The following is a 21275-nucleotide window of genomic DNA, read 5'->3' on the forward strand; positions in this document are numbered from 1 at the left end:
CCTAGAGAGAGCGAGGTGGTGAGTGGGGTTTGGCCGAGCCTGTGCACATCCTAGGCGAGGGATCACTTTCTGGGGATGGATTAATGAGGATCTGCCTCTCAGCGGGGGCAGCTGGAAATTAGCAACAGTGTGTGCCAGCATGGCCCTGGAGTCTGATGGGCCCCAGTAATCACTGGAATTAAACACGAGGGAGAGAGTTGTTAGAGGAGCCAAGAATGCACCTTCTGAGAAGGGAAGAAGGGATGCAGCTTCTGTGTAGACAGAGAGAAGGGAAGAGGAGAGGAGAGGAGGAGGGGGGGGGGTACCCAATCACAACTGGAGGAGAGAGGTGATGTTGATCTACTGCCAGGGATGAAAATGTTTTTAGATCATAACACAGCGTAAGAGTTAATTGATGCTTGTTTCTGATTCCTTTGAGATTTTAAAATGCTGATACTCACATGCGTGTGTTCAGCTGTCATTTTAGAAAGGTCTGTATCTTTTGAGAATGTTGCATGATTCTAGTTCATTTATTTCATGTTTATGTTCATCAAGCATAACAAGGAATTACCCCTCATGTGACACATCATATACGATACCTCTGAGAATGTCATCAGTGTGCTCAAGACTGTGTAGGGAAGAGAGTGAGTGACAGCGCACACACTAACACATGCTCAGCATCTCCTTGTGGTGCTAAACTCAAGAGAGAGGCAAACCCTTCTGGACTTGTAGCTCCTGTGATACAAGCTGGCTGGCTCAGAAATGACAGCCAATTTATTCACCAGTGTATCTTAAAAGAGACCTGTGCCTGTGGATTTGCATTACAAATTTCCCTGGTTGCTACCCCCCTTTCTCCATATATTAAACATTATCAGGCTTCTGTTTATTTATTAATGTGTCTCTCCATCTCTCTCCATCTCTCTCCCTCCCTCTTTTTCTCCCTTCTCTCTCTCCTATTCCCACCCTCTGTTCCTTCTTTCTCCACCATCCCTCCCTCTGTCCCTCGTTACTTCCTCAGCTGACTCAAAGGACCCCTTCCCTGTAGGATCTAGCCGCTGTTTCTTCTCACCATGAATGTTGCCGTGTCACCCATGGCCAGCGAGGCCGCCTCGCCCATGATCACCTCCGTCACCCCCACCCTGGAGCCCTGCCTCAGCCCCCGAGATGAGGAGGAGGAGGAGGAGTGCAGCCCGGCCGAGACCAGTGGTCGCGGCGCAGACGAGGAGAAAGGGGAGACGCACACCCAGGTGGCGTCTGCGCACTCCAGGCACAGCAGGTACCAGAAGCCCCCGCCCCTGCACACAGGCGCCGACTGGAAGGTGGTGCTGCACCTGCCCGAGATCGAGACCTGGCTGAGGGCCACCACAGAGAGGGTGAGGGACCTCACCCACTTTGTGCATCAGGACTCCCAGAACAAGCATGTGGACGTGCATCTGGTCCAGCTCAAGGTAGGACATTCTCGCAGTCTCCCTTCGTCATCATTGCAAATAAAATAAAACATCAAAGTTGACACCTTCTGATGAAGTCTCTGAAGAGTTACTCAGTTTAGCAACATCAAGGGTCCGAATGGTCCAAATATGACAGTTTTGGCTCAAACTTTGGATTCAAGTATTTGAAATGGAGGAGGTCCTCCAACAGGGTCAAAAGTGACCATCTGTCTTCAAACTAGGCTTTACAAGGACGGCCTCAGGCCATGGGTCTCTCTGGTAATGCAGTTGGCTGAATTCCCTTGGGTGTGCCCAAACGACCCTTGACCTCTCTTCAATGCCCTTAACTGATAGAGGTGACATTCACTGAGAGGGGACAAAGAGGTCCAGAAAAAAAGGGTATGACCCATGCAAAAAGGGGTGGGCAACAGACATTCGCTCAAATCTTTGAGCCCTAATTTGAATGATGGTCAAAGAGAAAATTCAAGCCATGAACAAAAATGAACTAAAGGTAATTTAGTTCAAAATCATGTTGCTAATTTAATACCATTGGCAAGATCCTAAGTACCACATGTGTGGGTCAGTGTGACATGCCACACAAGACCTTCAGCTCATGCGTAAGACACTTTGACTGTTGCCCGACTTTTGTCTTTTCACTTCATTCAAGTTCAGATCCTGAATCTCTGATATGCTGTGACATATGCTATGTCCATTCGCTTTGATAATACCCATCCACTCATCTTGGATCACAATTTGGCATACGCTTGGCATAAGTGGCCCTTAAGAACAGATATAAAAAATCATTCATCCCCCTCTCCATTCAAGCCCTGAATGCAGACAGCAGTGAGAGATAACTAGTGTGAATGCCATAGCCCATCATCCTAGTTTTATTATTTTTTATTTTACTTTATCATTCATTTATCAACTATTTATTCTTGACACTGGTATATATTACCTTCAGTTGTCTATGTTAAACGTTTGGTATTCTGTTGTATGCTTCATGTTGTGTATGTTTTATGCTTGCTGCCGCACAAACTGCCCATCTGGGATAAAATATACATTGAAACTTGAAACTATGCTGTGCTTAAATCAGCTTCTTGTTTACCACTTAGTTGATGTTAACTTCATATTTGTACAAATGTAGCATACATGTAGCATATGTATAGCCTATGCAATTGGCTTACCATGTTTTCTTGGTTAAGAGAGTGTCTCATGTCTGTGATATTACAAACCTAGTAAACCAGATCAATACTAGAGCCTCCATGACCTCACCTTGGGGCAGTTGAAAATTAAACTCTCTGTCTATGCAGATTCACTTATCGCAAACCAATACAGGGCAGAGACCAGCAGTAGAGGCTGTTTGGAATATCTGTGATGTGGGATTAAGTAAGCTTCAGTCAGATCAATCCACCAGCAGCATGAGCTGGGATTGGATGGGATGGGATTGAATTGGTGAGGCGAATGTGGAACGCTCATCAAGTAGATCTTTAATTAACACAGCCCTGGCTATCTGGTTGATCTGTTGCAGTGGTGGGGGAGTTGTGGGGTCGATGGATGTTAACCCTCATCTGAATCGAAGGCAGACATAATGTAGAGCACCAAAACTGTGTTGCCGACTTTAAAGTCATAGCACAGTATCTTCATTGTCGCTGTTGTCAATATTGTTGCCAGTTAGGTTGTTATTGACTCCGAGCCCCTGAAATATGTTTTCTAAATGTGTTGGACAGAAACCAGAGTAGGTGAGTGTTTGTCATAGGCATGCATCAGTTTGCTGAGGATTCTTTTAAGCTGTAGGCCTATTAGTGACCTCATGACTGAGGTGTATTGACTGAGCTGTCAAATGGGCACAAACACTTTCAACAGTGCTGACTCTGGATCAGCATTGTCAGGCAGCCTTGGTGGAAACTACTCCATATCATTGACTCTGAATCAGTCTCAGTCCGGTGTTTGAGGAATTGAGCTATTCCTCTCGACCCCCTACTGACCCTACCAGGCTATCATGTTAGCGCACCAAGCTAGCTAACACTGCTCAGTGCCAGATCTCTGCTCTGTTCCCTAAGACATGACGTAGCCGCGCTGATCAAATCTGTTCTAATGATTACGCCGTCTGATCTGACTGTACACTGTTTTAATCCTCTTTGGTCATGCTTGGCACGGAGGCGCCCAGTGATGTAATGTGTGTGTGCTGCTGTGGGTGGGTGCTGGCCTCTGGAGATGGTGGGTGAACTGATACCAGTCGGGAAACAAACAAAGATTAAAAGAAATGGTGGTTTTGGCTTAAATTTGGTGAAATTTTGTTCACATTACATCAACACATTCAGCAGATCATTTTGCTTACATCTGCTTACAGTTACATGTAGGCATGTGTTTTATCAGAATCTGGGCTCTGTGACAACTCAATGACTTGAACTCTGCAGTAGTGTCCCTTTTACTGTATGGCCTTAGTTCTTTGAGATAGGCCTATAGCCTATTGGAAAAAGTCAAACAAAGTTCCAAGAGTACAGGCCTCCATAAAAAGCTTATGGATATATCTCTTTGTCATATATGGTGTTGCAGATTTTCGTTTTAGCCCTGTAAGGAAATTGGTCTCTTTAAACAATGTAGGATTAGCCCATCTTGTTCCATGCCTGCTTTCTCTCTCCTCTTTTGTGATTGCACCTCAGACCCTCTGGGCGGCTCTGCCGTTGACGGTCTTCCTGCACACTCACTCTACATCAACGGCAAATTCAGAACACAGGTTACATAACGTGTCTTTTTGTGGTTTTTAGTGAAGGTGCATCATTCATTCATGAGCGTCTTTTTAAGTTAAGAGTTTTAAAAGGCTGTGTCCCCCCTCGCCCTCTGCCCCAAGACGTTTTATTTATGTTGTTTGTGCGTTGGGTCTACATTTTCACCAGAAGCGTCTCAACCTTGCTAAGTCTACTTGAATAATATAGCCTTTCTTAAATGGCTGAGGGTTCACTTAACTCCTGAATAAACAATTTCTTTCACCACACTCTCAGTTCATATGATTTAATGTTCATAAATTAATTGTGCAGTAATTACATGCATTACAATGCATAAATTAGCCATCTTTGCTCTTCTCTGCTGTTAAATATAAATGTTTGAGTTATGCAATGGGGGCAACAGGAGCGTGTTCAGGGCACGTGCTGAGCTAAATATGGATGCGGCTCGTGTGTGTTAGTTAGATCACACATGGCTTCAAAAGAAGTAAAACACTTAGAAGATTCTTAGAAGATTGATGGAATGGTTTGGTATGATGGAAGTGGTGTAGTCCAGAGTTGAGTATTGAATTGATGTGCATCCTTGAAGGAGAGAAGGTAGAATAGGAGGATGTATGGGACGTTCAACACCGCTCTGCTCCCACAACATGTCCGCCAGGCAAAAAAGAAAAAAAATAGTTCAAGTTGACCATTGAAGCAGAAAAACAGATGCATTCAGTGCTTAATTGCATCAGCGCTTGCTCCCGAAAAAAAAGTGCTTGTGTGCCATAGTTTTTTGGGAGGGGGGAGGCAGGCACACCGCAGTGACTGATGTCAGGGTCTTTTTAGAACTGTCATGGCCGCCCAGACTGCTGGGAGTGCTCTCGGACGTGGTGAATAAATCATGGCCATGAGGATGGAGACTAAAGAGGAAGAATCACATTCGGCCAGGGCAGACCTGAGTCACCATTTCACCATGTACAACAGTATCCTCCATCTGCACCAGGAGATTGCCTGAGTGTCTTTTCGGAAATCCATCATCCACATATGGATAGATATGCTAGTGTTTGCTCTCAGAATTTTTTCCAAGTTGACTGGTTTTGTGGTGTTACTTTCGTTGGTTTCCTAAAATATTGTAGATTGACTGTTGTAGGCTATTTGCAAGTTGGATAAAAATGTCTATCAAATGAATAAATAAATGAAGAGTTTGGTTCCAAAACAATATATCCACCATTTTAATGAATTTGTATAATGTCATAATGTTCACTGTCATTGGGTATTGTTATTGTTATTTGATTTATCTTTACTCAATCAAAACAACACAACTGCAATTTGATTGATATTACCACACAATTAAATAGCCTGACTTTTTATTGTTTTTAAAAACGGAGATATCGTGTTTTGGAGCCAAACTCTTGAAATAATGTAAGTAAGTATTGAAGTAACAGTTATTGAAATAATTTGGACGAACCAGATAAATGAATGAATGAATGAATACTGAATTTGTCTGCGAGAGCTTGTGTTGTTTTTATTAGAAAAGGGGAAAATTGCCACCTATCTCTGGGCCTCTTTAAGAGGTGGCATTGTTTGCCTGAAGAATCCCGACCATGTGACCTTCTGAATCCAAATCTGGGTTCTGAGTGTGACTGATGTCTTTGTGTCGCTGATTCCCACGGGACAATGACACAGTGTGGCCCACGTAATGCCTCTCTCTCTCTCTATCTATCTCTCTCTCTCTCTCTCTGTGTGTGTGTGTGTGTGTGTGTGTGTGTGTGTGTGTGTGTCTTCTGGCTCTGCATATTCTCTCCCTCAAAACACAGACAGAAACAGAGCTGCTGCAGTCATGATTAAGACAAGACATTACATCAGCAACAAATTGTCCTCCAAAATAAAGCAGGAATCAGGAATCATGGCCTACATTGAGGAGAGAGAGACTCCGCTTGACTTTCAGAGCTCTTTGAATCTGCAGAATGTTGCCAGTGTTCTGGTTCTATAGCCTGAGCAGCTCTAATTTCCTAATCAGCTGAACATTTGCCCTCATTCTCCTCTGCCCTTTTCCCTTTCTTCCAATACTGGTCATAATGGTATAAGATGTCTGCCTATATCAGCTCTGGTATTTCCCTGGCTGTCTCTGTATGTGTCAAAAACACACACACACACACACACACACACAAACACACACACACACACACACACACACACACACACACACACAAACACACACACACACACACACACACACACATAGAGAGAAAGACAGAGAAAGAAATAAACACACAGACACTCTCTCTCTCTCTCTCTCACACACACATACACGCACACACACACACACCATACTCACACACATTCACACACATGCTGCCCTGCCCTTTCTGCCTTTCTAGCAAATCTCTTAATCTGCCCTGTCTTTCTTCAATCTATTTAAGGTTTACCAGCGGCGCTTAAACCCAGGCCATCCGCTCCTCTGTAATCAATACCTTTAATTCAAGACCACTGATGGAGGAACCAAACACTTTTGATATATGTCTGAAATGTTGAGGGCGTATTACTACATTTAGATGATGTGATGACATTGTGCACTATTTATTTCATATGATGTATAAGATTATGGTTGTAGTTATGGTTTTAGAATAGTTTGTGTTAATAATCTGTAATTTTCACGCATGTCTTTGTCGGCTTTGTTAGTGTTGTTGTGGTAAGCTGCCTCAGGGTTGCTGAGCTGAAAGGGAAAGAAGGTTGAGCATTTGCTTGAAAACATGCGTTGCTCTGTGTCTGCCTGCCACCTAGTGGGCAAAATATGCAACTACTATGGCTGTTATACTGAATTCTTCACTTAGTGTTAGGGTCAGTGTCCATGCAACTGATCAGATTTAGTGACAGTAAAATAGTACCAATATGTGTATACATATATCAGTTTGAATATATTCAGTATATATATATATGTGTATATATATATATATATATATATATTATATTCAGTATTAGAACACTATGTTTTCAATGGTGAAATCACAGTCTTAACTCTGTGCCTAACTCGGTGCTATGCTGCTGTGTCATCTCTTCCTAGCATGCCTTGCTGTGTCCTGGGAATTCAGGACTAAGTCAAGCATTCTTATCTCCCCTAAGGCCCTCCTTATGTCCTCACAATCTCAGCAGTCTCTCTCTCTCTCTCTCTCTCTCTCTCTTTCTTTCTTTTCTTTCTTTCTTTCTCTTTCACTATCTCTCTTTCTTTCTCTCTCTCTCTCACACTGTTTGTTTGTTTTCTCTGGATGGTTGCATTCATGAGGTTGTCAGAGTGCTTTGACTTGTGAGTAGTTGTGTGTGTGCTTCTTTTTGTGTACAATGCATTTGCTCCTATGTGTGTGTTGTGAGAGTCTCTGTGTGTATGCGACTGCAACAGGAAACAGTGTGTATAGTGTGTGTCTGTTCATGTGTGTTCTTTTGAATGATAAAAGGGCATTGCCCCCAACAGCGCTCACTGTTGCAGAGACCAGCCCTCTACTCTATTTAGATCTATTCTTAGAGGGCCTCTGGGTCCTTTCCTTCCCTGTCCCTCTCTCTTTGTTCATTTCATTCTTTCTCTCTCTCTCTCTCTCTCTCTCTCTCTCTCTCTCTCTCTGATCTCTCTGCCTCATTCCCTGTAAGCTTCCACCTCTGTTCTTCTCCTCCCCCATCTTCCCCATCCCTCTCTTACCCACTCTCTCTCTCTCTCTCTGACATGACCTTACCTCTATATCACAGCAGATTTACTGGGCGTGAGGGTCACAAATACACACACACACACACTCATTCACACACGAACACGCATGTCCTTTGCCGGCCTTTGATGTCCTGATCAAACCACCAGATGAGCGGGCCCAAGAGCTGTGGGAGCAGCGGTGTGGTGTGGTGTGGCCTGATGACGCCTGTCGCAAAGCCTTCTGGGAAAGTCACCATGGATGAGGAAGTTTCACAGCAGATGTCTGTCACACTCCTGTCAACCTAGAAGCACCATTGGCTTCACAGCAACCAAGTTCTGCGGGTACATACTGTAACCACAAAAAACAGGAAGACTGCTTAAGGGAACTAGAAAAAGATGTCAGATGCATGGTGCAGATGCATAGTGGAAAGTTTACGTTTATAACGTTTGTAGTTTGTAAAGTTTGTAAAGTTCAAAATTCGGAAAGTTCAAAGTTCAAAATTAGAATAGGTTTCAAAATTAGATTAGGTTTAATCCAAGGCGCCAGTTGGAGGCTCCCTGTTATGAGTACTTGTGTTGAGGGGTGGTGTGGACGTCTGTGGTGTGATGCAGTAACAGCTGGGTGTAGAATGTCCAGAGAGAGAGAGAAGAGGAGGTTGGAGGAGGGGGTGAAGTCGGGGTGGAGAGAGGCGACGCACAGAACGGCCCTCCACACCCGCCCTGAAATAAAACAGCCCTGGAACAATGTCTGGAGTGGGTAGGGTGCAGGAGGCTTGACGCCAAGCAATGTGAACACGCCCTCATTCCATAGCATGCATGTAAAGCATACGCACAGTCGCTCACGCACGCGCACATAATTACTCCAATACATACACCAAGCCAGTCTGCAAGGAAAAATACATGCATGTATGAATGCAAATACATAGCAAGGCATGCATGCATTACATATAGTGCAGTGCATTTGTGTACACATACACACACACATCAAACAATCATACACACACACACACACACACACACACACACACACACACACACACACACACACACACACACATACAAACACATACAAACACTCACTGTTGTCTGTTGGCCTTCCCACATGTTTATTTTTACCCGCTGGCTGGAATGGGATCAGTGTGCAGCAGCTCGAGGTGTCCTGCAGCTGTTTGCAGACATTTATCTCCAGTGATGTAATCCCAGTATCGCCAGGAATGTGGACAATCCCACCCAGACCCCCACCCCCACCAACCAACCCACGCGGCCCCAGCTCATGGGCCAGCAGCGCCAACAGGCAAGCACTGGACAGAACCAGAGTGGGTTGGGTGGGTTATGGGGGGGGGGGGTTGAAACCTTGAGCATTTGTTGTATAAGAGCCCCTAAAGAGTGTAGAATGTGGGGAATAGATCGCTGGGTCAAGGCAGTTACTATATGAACAGAAGATGCAATACTAGTGTTATGAAATAGCTCTTAAAGATCAGGTTATTTTTCTCCCTGAGGTAAGGCCTGAAAAGTGGGTCATCAGGTCTCGGGGTTGAGTCTGAAATAGAGCTCGATACAGTACGGTGCCCAATGCCCGTTCGTCTTGGCTGTTGGCACGCCTGCTGCAGCTCATGCACGTCTAAACTGAGAGACACGGGAGGTGAGGCATTAGAAGCACTCCTCGAACCAAATGTGCATGTTTAGCTGCTGAGCCGTCAGAGTGTGACCATAGCTCCAGTGTGCACAAAACTAGCAACTAGTGTTTTGGAGCTAACTGTATTGGAAAATAATGCTCACTGAAGTCTGACCTCTGGTGTTCAATCTTAGAACTGCACTTCATGTTCCTGGATATTTTCACCACAAGGAGGCCTACAGGTTCCTTGTGTGAAGTGAGGTGACATTCTGCTTTTCAGGGAGGACCCTGGGAAATGATGATCTATGAATCCTAACACCCCCATCGCTTGCATTTCAGCAATGTAGCATTGGCATGTTGTATAGTGAAAGACCAAAGACAAAGAGATTTTGATAACATACCAACTGTTGCTTTGGTCTTGATGGTGGTTCTATACTTTACGACGTTGAGGTTGTCTGGCAGTACTGCAACGGTATATAAAGGGTGTAAGGAGACAATACACTAGTGTTGTGTTTTTGTGAGGCGCTAATAAGATCAAAGAGAGCGCCAAATGTTCCGACAGACAATGAGTGACGTGTGGCATGAGTCCCTCCAGCAACTCCTCGGGAGATGCCCTTGACCCCCCCCCCCCCACTATTCTCCTCATCTCCTCTCCTATCTCTTCTCCTCTCCCCCCACTGTCCCCTCTGGCTGGGAGTTGGGATATTTGTAGTGACACCCGCACGAGGAAGTGTGTGTGTGTGTGTGTGTGTGTGTGTGTGTGTGTGTGTGTGTGCATGTGCGTGTGTGTGTGTATTTGTGTGCATGTATGTGTGCGTGTATGCGTGCGTGTGTGTGTGTGTGTGTGTGTGTGTGTGTGTATGTGTGTGTGTGTGTGTGTCTGAGGTCAAAGCCCAAAATAGCCCCTTGGTGTTGTCAGGGAGCCCCTCCTCTATAGAGAAGAGCAGAGAACGAGGTCAGGGATGAAGGGAGGGAACAGAGAGAGAGAGTGACAGAGAGAGAAAGAAAGAGAGAAAGGAAGGAGTGAAAGAGAGAGCTATATACAACATGAGGGAAAAGTACTGCCACTGAAGGCACTGCTTCACTCAGCACAACTAATTTGCCTATAGCTGTGCGTTAATGATTTTGACCTTACTGCAGTTGCTCAGGTAAGTACAGTCCTGACTCAGCTGAAACATTTGGGTAGTTCTGTATTTTTATATATGTGTTTTACAGTGCACATTATTAAAGAAGCTTAGATACAGTATGGTCTGTCTGGGTCGACACCTGCTTTGGTGTAGGAGTGTGAATTGGCACTTCGGACAATGTGAGTATATGATCCTCATGGTAGAATGCAGTGTCAGAGTTATGTGTAGTTTAAAACAAGTTTGCAATGGCATTACAAAACAACTGCTCCGGGGGACTGCTGGAGGGGTCTGTCATTTCTCTGAGTCAGTGTGGCTGTTTAGACAGAAGGAATGGTGTAGATGAAGCGACAGTAAAACACTAATGTGACTAAACGAACTGACTTGATGAAATGATAGCTAGATAACAGGCAGAACGGATTTCTCTTAATGCCAGGTTTCTAAGCCTGCAATATCATTATAATCACAAAATGGGATGTGTGTGTCTGTGTGCCTACGCTTGTGTGTGCGTGTGCGTGCATTTGTGCCTTTGTCATTAATGCCGTGGTGCACATGGTGTTCAGAGGACAGCTGTAGTCTGTGACTGCAGTCGGATCTCTCAGTCAGTACGCTTTGACAGACAGACAGTGTTGACTTCAGGACTCATTCAGCAGTTTCCACTGAAACCACACAATGAGCTGCAGTGGCTTTAAACCACTGTGAACACATATTCAGGTACTGAGGCACTTTGGTCTGTTGAATCTAGTTACAGTCCAGTCACAGTGTTTATTGCTTGCTTTTGTTGTCAGTAATTGCCTAGTCAGACTCTACTTCTTTGTACTTGATCTCGTTGTATAATTCTGCAGTGCAAACAGTTCATTGGGGGCTTTGTGACATTAATGTATTGCATATTTATGTATCTTGGAGTTGGTTGTTATCTTCTCATTATTTTCCTATTTGTAGATGATTATATTGCTATTTGGTGCCTTGATTGTTCATTAGCTCCCTGTAGATAAAAGTCATGAGTCGGGCTAGGCAAGGCAGCTTTGCTGAGTCATTTAGATATTAGTAAGGAAACTGTAGCCTGGCTGCACACTCAGCATGCTACCTTACTTTACCCTTTATCTATAACCTTTCAAACATCTCTCTCTCTCTCTCTCTCTTTCTCTCTCCCATCTTTGTCTCTCCCTCTCTCTCTCTTTCCCTCTGTTTCAAATTCAAATGTGCTTTATTGGCATGACAATCTCTCTCCCTCTCTCTCTCTTTCTCTCTCTCTCTCTCTCTCCCCCCCTCTCTCCCTCCCTGTCTCTTTCTGCCCTGTGAGTTTACAGTATACCCACCAGTCGTCCATACAGTACTGTGTGTTTATTTTCGAGTTCACCGAGTTGCAGGCATTGGCAGAGTGGCGGGGGTGCTTTATCTTTCCGCCCGGGTGTTTGACCTACATTCAGAGATGCCACGTTTATTTCGGGCACCTGGATGTAATGAGCGGCCCGTGATGCTGCTGACTGATGACCGCTGCCGTTGTTGTTATCACGTTGTTAAGGAGCTCCTGTTTCCATGTAGTGCCCTGCTACCATAGTAACATGTGAAAGCCATCCAAGATTCCGTGCACATGTCCCCTCACCTGCTTTATGGTATTATACATGATAAGTGTTTATTCAGTTGATGATAATGGCTGTGTGCGCAGCGATAATGCTGTTAGCATGTGGGGGCCAAGTTTGGGGCTTGTTGGAGTTTCCATGGACTGACAAGAAGGGCTCCCTGAAGAGCAACATTGTGAAAGGCATCTGTGAGGGACATCTGTCCAAGAAAGGGGACAGCTGAGCTCCTCTGTCTCTGACCCCCTGGGGTTGAGGGTGCTGGGGAGGATACATGGGGGAGGAAGTCAGGGAAAGGGTGAGCTGTTGCTCCACCATCCCAAAACAGGGAAGTAAACAAGATTGGAGCATGGAGAAAGTTTGTTCTTTGAAGTTGATAGATGAATCTCTCAGTAAGTCGTTTTGTTGTGCTGTACTCCGACAAAAGATGGAATTTAAAGTCCTGATGTTAATCTTGGTACTCACAGTTCTCACTGTGTCTGAGACAGCTGAAAATATGAGGGCGATAATGAAGGCTCTTCTTTAGCTGATGTTGGTTTTGAATGGCACGCTTAAAAAGAGCTGTGTTGGAAATTGGGATCTGAGATAGATGTGCCTATAGTCCTCAGATGACTTTTGATGTCAAATTAGCCTCTCTCCCTCTCTCTCCCTCTCTCTCCCTCTCTCTCTCTCTCTCTCTCTCCCTCTCTCTCTCACACACACCCTCTTTCTTTCTTTCTCTCTCTCTCTCTCTCTCTCCCTCTCTCTCTCACACACACCCTCTTTCTTTCTTTCTCTCTCTCCCTCTCTCTCCCTCTCTCACACACACCCTCTTTCTTTCTTTCTCTTTTTCTCTCTCTCTCTCTGCGTCTGTCTGTCTCCCTCTACAATGTCACCACTGATTTAGGTCCCTGTGATGAGCGAGGACTCAGCAGGCTTTAGGGGAGTGAGTCCAAGCCCAAATCATGCCCTATATTCTCCAAACGTCTAACTCCCCCAGAACACTGAACCAAGCGAAAGATGAAATATCTTGCACAGAACCCAGCAGCATAGCCAGACGGGACTTAACAGATGGATACATTATCAACATGTAGCGGCACACTGATTAAACAAATGCTCCTCTGTTCCTCCAATGGACAAAATCAGTGCACTCAAGCCATATCTCTCTCTAAACAACAAACAAAAACAAAACAAAACACACAAACCTGCAAAGCCACATGTCACTTTCATTGCTCTGAAGTCCTCTACAGAGGTCACTTCCTGAGACCTCCAGACGTTCCCTTTGCCCTGAACAGCAGTGGCAACCGATCAGGACTTAAACATGAATAGATGTGACATTATGAGCAGCTACTGGGGTGTTGTCATTGTGGTTACAGGGGCTTTTGGAGGAGTGATGATACTCTATAATATAATATCAGCTCACACCCGTTGTCTACCATCTCTGAAAGCCCTGAGAAATGTTGCCAGCAGCTGTGTGTGTGTGTGTGTGTGTGTGTGTGTGTGTGTTTGTGGGTATGTATGTTTGGATGGATCTGCTTGGCACCCCCACTATCTGTGCCACTTCTGACTGAATTAGCTGCTCTTTTCCCTGGCTCTGTACGTGGCCGGCTCCACGCTGTCCCGCTGTGCCAAATCCACTCGGGCTCTCTAATTATGTCCGGCGTCGACAAGAGCGGGGGGATTTTTGTGACCCCCTGGTCTCAGTCATGCCAGTCATCTTCCTGTTCCATCTCATAAATGCCTGGCAGTTGATGTTCAGCACGTCCTCCTGTGTTGGTCTGAATGTTAACTTTTGCTTTGCATGTCTATGCATATCGGCATAGACACAAGAAAGATATTTATATAAACAAGACTAATATTTAAATAACACTTTAAATTATATAGTGTCATCTTTACACACAGAGAGGATTTAGCTTATGTCACTGAGGCATAGCATGTTTACAATGAGCAAAAGTAGACCTCTATTTTAACTTGTCACATAGATGTGCCGTATCCACACAGCAGGTATCAGTTTTTGGCGTCAGTTTCATTACTGAGAAACTTGACAGGCCATTTTTTCTCCCCAGAATAGCCCTGTATATCCATCTCTGTCTGGTACTTTTCACTTACAGCATTTCACTAAACTGCCAGCCACCAGCTCCCAAATAAAAACAAACATTTTTAGTTTGAGATGTGCAGCGCCATGTCATGCTGTGGTCATGCTGTTCTCCTGGCTTTGCCCTGTGTCCGTGAGCTAGAATAGACATGTAGGAGAGGGTGAGGGATTGGTGTTGGTACCCTTTTATAGTGTTTTACAGTGTAGTCTAGCTCGGCTCCTAATAATTTACCTGCAGTTAATCAGTCAAAATGTATCAGTTTCCTGCAGTATGTTTATTGATGAAGCACATTAAAAGTAGGCTACAATAGTTGTTGTTATCAAAGTGAAGTCCCCATATGGACAGTATGTAATGTGTGACTGGGGATGTTTTTACATGCAGGCTTTTCTGTTGTTTTGCCTTCAGTCATTACTCACCGTCCATGTGGTCCTGACTCACAACGTCCATAAGAAGGCTGGGCAGAACCCACAGCTACTCGCTGTACTCTTTCTGCTTCTGCTTTTAGTGCTTGCAGGGACCTAGGGATGTTTTGACTGAGGCATAAATGTACGTGTGTCCATTTCTGGCAAATTCATTCTGGAGATGTGAGTAGCTGTTCAAATATTCAACCACACTTCAAAAGGTAGCATTTGCAACAGTGAATTTGAAGGTAGAATTGTGGGCTCGCTATACATATTGCAGGGGGGTTGCAGTACTGTGTGTAGTCTTGCACCTTACCAGTAGAATGCGAACAGCATGCTGTGTGAAATTATTTCTGAAACGTTTCGATTGGCAGTGTATAGAGTTCTGTTCCATTCCTGTGAAAAAGACCGACTTTTTCGGTACCCAAACCTATGGCTGTTTAAGGAATAACCTCTTCTCCCCCCACTGTGAGTGTTGAAGTAGAAATGAGTCAGACATCTTGCGGTGCTATTACACGTCTCCCGTGAAATCATAGGCTGCATTTAGAGAATGTTTTCATCTGAGGTCCTTGTGCCCCCCCCTAAACCCATGCCTCTCAAGAGAGCTGTTACCTGCTGATGGGTCTTTGAAGTGAAAAAGGAGCTCAATTAAGACCCTCCCGCTGTTCAAAAGGACCTCTGCATAACATAATAATACATATGTGAGATCTGATATATGTAACCCTTTGTCTGAGATGGAATCATGATTTCAACAGCTCATTATTATTAGCCGATGGCTGAAAGAGATGTTGAAGCCAACTTGCAATCCATGTAGCCATTATTCTAAAGATATTCTACCTTTCTTCTCCCTCCTTCTCTCTCTCATTCTCTCTCTCTCTCTCTCTCTCCTTCTCTGTCTGCCTCTCCATCAGGATATCTGTGAGGACATCTCAGACCACGTGGAGCAGATCCACGCCCTCCTGGAGACAGAGTTCTCCCTGAAGCTGCTGTCCTACTCGGTGAACATCATTGTGGACATCCGCAGTGTGCAGCTGCTGTGGCACCAGCTGCGCGTGTCTGTGCTCGTGCTGAAGGAGAGGCTCCTCCAGGGCCTGCAGGACTCCAACGGCAACTATACCCGCCAGACCGACATCCTCCAGGCCTTCTCGCAGGACCACGACGAGGTGACGACCCCAACACCACGTGCACTCACACACACACGCACGCACGCACGCAGGCACGCACGCACGCACGCACGCACGCACGCACGCACGCACGCACGCACGCACGCACGCACGCACGCACACACACACACGCACACGCACACACACGAACACACACACAAAATGACAAGGGCACGGAATCCAAAAAGACTGTTAGTAGGCCCAGAGCCTCTCTCTGGGGCTCTGGGTAGGCGTACATCTGTATTGTAAAAGCTGGAATTGGAAGCTTTGTGAATGTAAGTTGTAGAATTTGAATAGGCTTATTTGTAGTATCAAGGGGGGTTTGAAATTAAAGGTCCAGACACAAAGAACCAGACACACATGAGAATCAGGACCACCCACACTCCCCCATGCTCAAGTAGCTTTGTGAATACAAGTGAACCTGCTCATTAGTAATGTCAAGGACAAGGGGTTTCAAACTAAAGGAATCACTCCAAAGAAACAGATCTGCTTAAGATTGCATCAGTCATCATTTAATATGAACAAGCAATGTGTAACTTGAATTAAATGCGGTCTAGTTCTTGATTTTTCTGAAGTGATGTTATTGCAATACTGGTGAAATATATTGGTATATTACATACAGTAGATTTTCTTCAAGGTCTGGACAATTTGGCATAAATAGACTCTTCAGATTCAAGACACTTGTTGCATGACAAGCTTTTCCCTTCTATTTTTAAATGTGCACTCTGGTAGGGCATAACTTTGAATATCACACCCTTTTTTGCAGCTGTGGTCTAATGAATATTTCTCTGCAGACTCGTCTGGACGCTCTGACTGAGGTTGACGACTCCGGACAGCTGACCATCAAGTGTAGCCGGGACTACTTCTCGCTGGACTGTGGCATCACCGCCTACGAGCTGAGCGACTACAGCCCCAGCGACGACCCCGAGGGCCACGGCAGGGGCTCCGAGCCCCGCAGCCTGTACCCCGAGTTGGAGCGCGATCTCCCCGAGTTGCTGCAGAGTGTGGACCTGCTGACCATTGCGGCCAAACAGCTGTCCTCCTCCAAACAGAACCTGACCGGAGAGACTAGCACCGAGCAGCCAAGCACCTCCACGGAGGGGCTCAAAGCTTCGTCCAGAACACTTTCCGTTACCGGAGACTCGACGTCTGCACCCACAATGCAGTGTGGCACCCCTCAAGGGGAGAGTGTCCTCTCTAAACGCCCCCTACAGGGCAGTTATAGTAACAAGGTGTCCCCCACACAGCCGTCCCTTCCCAAACGGGCCATGTTCCTGGAGGGGGATGCCGACGGCAAGATGCAGAGGTCCACTCTGCCCAATGCCCTACAGTTCCAGGCCGACTTAAGCCGAAGCACCCCTTCCCTGCTGGACCCTCCAGATCGATCCAAATTCTGGTTGGACCTTGACTCTGTGTACCCCAGCAATGCCAGGCACTCGTATGAAAGCCTCAACGCCATGAACAAGAGGAACCTGCAGGCGAGCAGGGAGAGCACTTACCAGAGGCCACCGGTCCCAGGGGCAGCCCACGTACCCCTGCAGAGAAGCTCCTCAGAGTTAGGCCAGGGTGGACCCGAGCTGGACAATGCCGCCTCCACAAGTCCCCTGCAGGACAAAGCCCCACAGAGTGGTCAGTTCACCCACTCAGACTCTGACAGCCCCTTGCCTGTCACTCCTGACATCAACCCCGCAGACTTTGAGGCCTGCGAGGACCTCTCCTCCTCCAGTCCGGAGGTGCTCTCTCCGTCCACCGCCAAAGGCTCACTGTTGATGGTCCCTCGGGCCCCGGGCTCCCAGATCGTCCCTCGTGGAGAGGACCCCAGCCCCAATGAGGAGCACTGGTACGGCTCGGACGAGTTCCTGGCGCTGCCGTCACAGCTGAGGAAGACGGAGATGCTAGCCCTGAAGCTGGAGAGCCTGGCCAAAGTGCTGCCGCAGAGGCTGACCCAGGAGTCCATTCAGGATGTGGACGACTGGGAGCTGACCGAGGCCAACCAGGACTGGGAGGGCGGTAGCAGCAGCAGCTGCCGCAGCAGCCCGCAGCCATCCTTGCTCACCGTCCTGGCCTACAAGAAGCCATTTCTGGGGCGTCTGTCCCCGACCTCCTCCAGCGACATCGCCCCGTCCCTGGACGAGAGCATCGAGTCTGGGCCCCTCAGCGACCTGCTCTCGGAGGACGAGGTGGGCTGGGGTGCCCCAGAGTCCAAGAGGAGGGGTCCGCTCATGACGTCATCCCCAGCCCCAAGACTGGAGGCTCAGTGCAAACCAGTGATCCAGCAGCTGCTGGAAGACATCCAGCATCAGGAGAACTACCAGGACATCTGGGGCAAGCTTGAGGTAATTTAAAAAATGTCAGAAGTTTATATTTTTAGGTATCCTGCGATTGTTAGCATTTTTAAATCACTCTAAGTATTGTAGAATGTCTTAGAACACCACGGGCCCTAATTTAGATGGCAAATAGTAAAGTCACTCAATGACCAAAGGGGCTAAGTGTCTTCTGCAACGGTGTGGTGTACTGAGCTGATCCACTGATGTTTGAGCTTAGGATCTTTAGCCATCAAATTAAATTTGGAAATAGAGATTGCATTATTAAATTAGCTTCAGTTAGACTTTAGACTTTGCACACCTTTTAAGTTAGAGCCCCACATATTCAGTGCTTCTGCTCTGCAGTTCTTGCTGTACTTTTACTCTATTTACTGCATGTCTGTACAGTAATTATTTAGACAATCAGTGCTCTACTTATATGCTTGCAAAAGACTCAAATCGAATCCTTTCCATCATGTCATCTGTACGTAAGTGTTACATAAACAAATGTTTATAACAAGATATCATGACGTGTTCTAAATCTACTTGAGGCATTCCACTCGCAGATGTGACAGTGTTACTTCAGTAGCTTGTGTGAATAGGGTGAAATTCATAAAATTATCCAAACAAACAAGAGCACCCTCACGATAATCTCAATCCTTTTATATAATAATTCAGTGCTGCACTTCACACTTGATCTGCACACGCTCATCTGATGCAGTTCCTCCACGGTTATCACATAGAGGACTGTCACACAGACACCGCCGCGATCACTGCAGTTCTCAAAACCCCTTTGCGCTCTCGCTCTGTCTCTCTCTCCAATTCAGACGAGCAATTAAACAATTAGCCCAATAATGAAGAACATGCAATCAAGGCTGTGAAGGAGCCTGGCGGCAGGCATAATTGATGATTTGAAGAGAGCCGGAGAATGTGCCGGATGACACTCCAGGAGCTCATTTAGTGTGGGTGCGCTAACTCACGAGAGCGACCCCTGAATAGAAAAGCATCTCAGCTATGCCCCGTGCCTCGTGGCTTGCCTCCCCAATCCCACTTCCTCTCTCACACACATGCTGCGAGCCAGTGGAACAAGAAGCACAAATAATAAACAACCAGTAACAGTTGCCATATAGCAATATCAGTTCACATTTGGCTTGAGTGTGTGTGTTTTTTTTTACCTTTAATTTCCCTTTGTGCTAATCTGAGTTTCAATGACATGGACCCATGTGACTTATGCAGCAGAATGCTAGTCGAGTGTGTCTCTTTGTTGCCATCTGCTGGTGAGACACAGACATAGCAACACCATTTTGCTTTTGATTCTCATAAGGCCCCCAAAGTCTGTAAAATATGGTCAGTGGTTGTTTAAAGTATTTATACATAATCACAGTATAATGCAATTGTTATTAATCAGCTAATTGTTTTCTGCATGTTGCATAAGTATAAATATGATAGGAAAAGTGTTTCTCAATAACAGAAAATACACAAAACAGGCAATGCAGAGCCTTTTCTCCCCGTTGTTAGGACTTGCAGGCAAGGACCCAAATGCAGACCAGAAAATTACGTAGTTCAGTTTTATTGTTGCAGCCAAACAGCAACAGAGCAAAGCACAAGAGATACAGTCCAAACACAAAAAGTTACAAAAAGGGCAAAGCACAAAAGATCCAGGCTGAGTATCCAAAACGCAGGCAAAAACACAAAAGTTCAGCCAAAAACAGGCAGAGTATTCCCAGAAGACCAGAAATACAGCTCTGGCAGACACAGCAGCGTTATCCTCACCAAAAATCAGTTATCAACCAGACAAAGAACTGAAAATAAACTGAACTTTAAATACTAGGCGGTCTAAACAAAGGAGACAGACCATTGGGTGAGGACAAACAAGGGACAGGAGACATCAATACAGATAATAAGCAGACTGATGAACAGCACAGGTGTGGGCAGAAAGTGGTGGGAGTGGCAAGTTGGAGGTGGGATTCAGGCCACAACAAAGGCACATGGCATCAAAACATAAGATTGTCCGACAATACACAACCAGTCCAGCAGGGCGGCCAGAGTCCCTCAGTACTAAGTACTGACACCTGTCCTCTAGTGCCCTTCTGCACTCCTCTTTTTTTGCTGTGCAGAAACACACAAAACTCCCTCCTGAATGAGGGAGGGAGTGGATGTGTGAGGGAGTGAGTCCCCTTTTCCACTGCTTGCCCCAGGCTTGCTCCTGGGGCTCTTCTGTCACAGTCACACCCTTTTGGTGCGCCTCATGAAAGGGATGAAAAGTGCTCAAAGTCATGTAAGGACATCACACCTGGAACCTGAGACGAAGATTACCACATTCAGCACTATTGTGCTTGCCTTTGAATTAAAATTTCAAGGGAGAGGAAAAAATGGATGGTAGGACAGTGAGAGAGACAGAGAGAGAGAGAGAGAGAGACAGAGGAAAGGAGATTAGAGAGAGAGAGAGAGAGAGAGAGAGAGAGAGAGAGAGAGAGAGATAAAGGAAGTGAAACAAAATCAAAAGATTGACAAAAAAGTGGGCTTGGTCAAAACACTGATGTAGAAAGATATTATGTTATTATATATATATATATATAAAGCAAGAAGCGTCTGTGTGTCTGAATGTCTGTGTGTCTGTGGCACGCATATCTCGCTGAACGTTTGTCAGACTGATTTCAAACTTGGCAGGTGTCTTGTTATGGGCATGAGTAAGTGCAGTGCCATATTTGACGTTGTTTGAATAAGAAATGCAAAAGATATTGTTAAATATATCGGTAAAAGAAGCACATTGGCTTTCGCCGCTAGCCACTCCCACTCCCACACACCACTGTACTGTAAGCTACCAGTGAGGATAGAAGCAGGGCTTTGGCAGAACTGGATCAGTGTAGATTACACGGGTAAAAACTTAACATGTCTGACCTCAACAATAAAGTGAACTCTGCGGATTTTGCAACAACACGCCAACACACACAGGTAGCCTATGCAGTGGCTCTTCAAAATGACGTAAAAAATTATGTGCAATAAACGGACACTTCGAATAGCCTACTTTGGACTGTCTTTAGACTTTGAATAAGCAAACGACAATTCCAACTGCAAGGTCTTAAATTGAAACGAGCGATAATGGTCTCGAATTAAAGAACATCTCAGAATGCCACACATGCAAAGCATAACCAGCGACAAGCAACGAGTGGCAGACAGAGTGTGATGTCACTTATAGGCCACCAAAGACTGTTTTTGAGTCACAC

General features: G+C 45.7%; 1 protein-coding gene across 1 annotated transcript in view; it reads left to right on the plus strand.

Moving 5' to 3' along the window:
* Nucleotides 1–21275, plus strand: part of akap6 (A kinase (PRKA) anchor protein 6) — a 130802-nt gene that overhangs the window by 12064 nt on the left and 97463 nt on the right. Inside the window, 3 exon segments of the mRNA XM_042072906.1 lie at nucleotides 998–1427; nucleotides 15494–15745; nucleotides 16540–18081. Coding sequence (XP_041928840.1) covers nucleotides 1050–1427; nucleotides 15494–15745; nucleotides 16540–18081 — 2172 coding nt within the window. The 5' untranslated portion in view covers nucleotides 998–1049.

This window comes from Alosa sapidissima, chromosome 19, assembly GCF_018492685.1.
Source record: "Alosa sapidissima isolate fAloSap1 chromosome 19, fAloSap1.pri, whole genome shotgun sequence".
Classification (NCBI taxonomy): domain Eukaryota; kingdom Metazoa; phylum Chordata; class Actinopteri; order Clupeiformes; family Clupeidae; genus Alosa; species Alosa sapidissima.